General features: G+C 57.1%; 1 protein-coding gene across 1 annotated transcript in view; it reads right to left on the bottom strand.

The window, feature by feature from the left end:
* Nucleotides 1–627: 627 nt before the first annotated feature.
* Nucleotides 628–983, bottom strand: part of Fhdc1 (FH2 domain containing 1) — a 36,936-nt gene continuing 36,580 nt past the window's right edge. The window contains exon 13 of the mRNA XM_015484357.2: nucleotides 628–918. Coding sequence (XP_015339843.1) covers nucleotides 628–918 — 291 coding nt within the window. The remainder of the gene's footprint in view (nucleotides 919–983) is intronic.

The following is a 983-nucleotide window of genomic DNA, read 5'->3' as shown; positions in this document are numbered from 1 at the left end:
CCATCCACCTAACGTTCCCACACAAACCACCAAGGTCACACAAGAAGGCAGAGGCCAGAAGGCCTTCCAGGAGACAGAGCCAATGGACAGCCAGGCCTGCGAGGCTAGCTGCCAGGGAGGGAGCGGTGCGTCCAGATGGAACCTGAGGGGACCCAGGAAGAGACAAATATTTTCATGTTAAAGATAAATTTTTACCCCCAGGAGGTATTTCACTCTGCAAAGGGAACCAACGAAAACATCATTTTATTTTTATATTAAAAAATAAGTCTTACATATATAAAAACTGGCCAGAAAAAAAAATTTCACTTGTTACATAAGAACGTCATCTTATAGGTGGAGTCCATCCATCAAGGAACCTCTGTCCTAGGGAAGGAGTCAGGAATAGGGTCCGGGGGTGAGAGGGGGCACTGGGGTCCTGGCGGTGGGGACCTGCCTCTGAGCCCTGGAGTTGACAGCAGGAGTCGGCAGGCAGGCGAGCCCACGGCCTCCCACGCTGTACCTTTAGTGACTGGATCGTGCACCAGTGGATTGCTCAACGTGTAACAAAGACATTCAGTGTTGGCCTCTTCCCAGAAGTCAGTCCTCACCATCTGAGTCCCAGAGGCGACAGAGACAGACAGGTACCCGTCACTTGTGCAATGGATTCAGGACCCTCCCCAGTGTGGTCCGACCTGAATCCTTCAGTCTAAGGGAGGCCCTTTCCCCGAGCCCTCTGCCCTTTAGAGGGGCCTCGGCGTCGGCAGCGGGACTCTCGGCAGATTCCGGGCCCCTCTTGGGAACCCGGGCGCTGCTGGCCCGCCTCAGGCTGCTGCTGTCCTTGGAGGCCGCATCCTCAGGGCTGCCCTTCACCCTCAGCTGCCGCTGGGAGACCGTCCGAGTGATGCCGGGGCCTTTGGCCCCGGCAGGGGGATCCGTCCTCTGGCACCGAGAGGAGGAGGCCACTGTGTTTCGGGCAAAGCTTGGGACAGGGGGTGGGACGCGGG

This window comes from Marmota marmota, unplaced genomic scaffold (genome assembly GCF_001458135.2).
Source record: "Marmota marmota marmota unplaced genomic scaffold, marMar, whole genome shotgun sequence".
Classification (NCBI taxonomy): domain Eukaryota; kingdom Metazoa; phylum Chordata; class Mammalia; order Rodentia; family Sciuridae; genus Marmota; species Marmota marmota.
The sequence above is the reverse complement of the archived record's forward strand: the minus strand, read 5'-3'. Positions and strand labels throughout refer to the sequence as shown.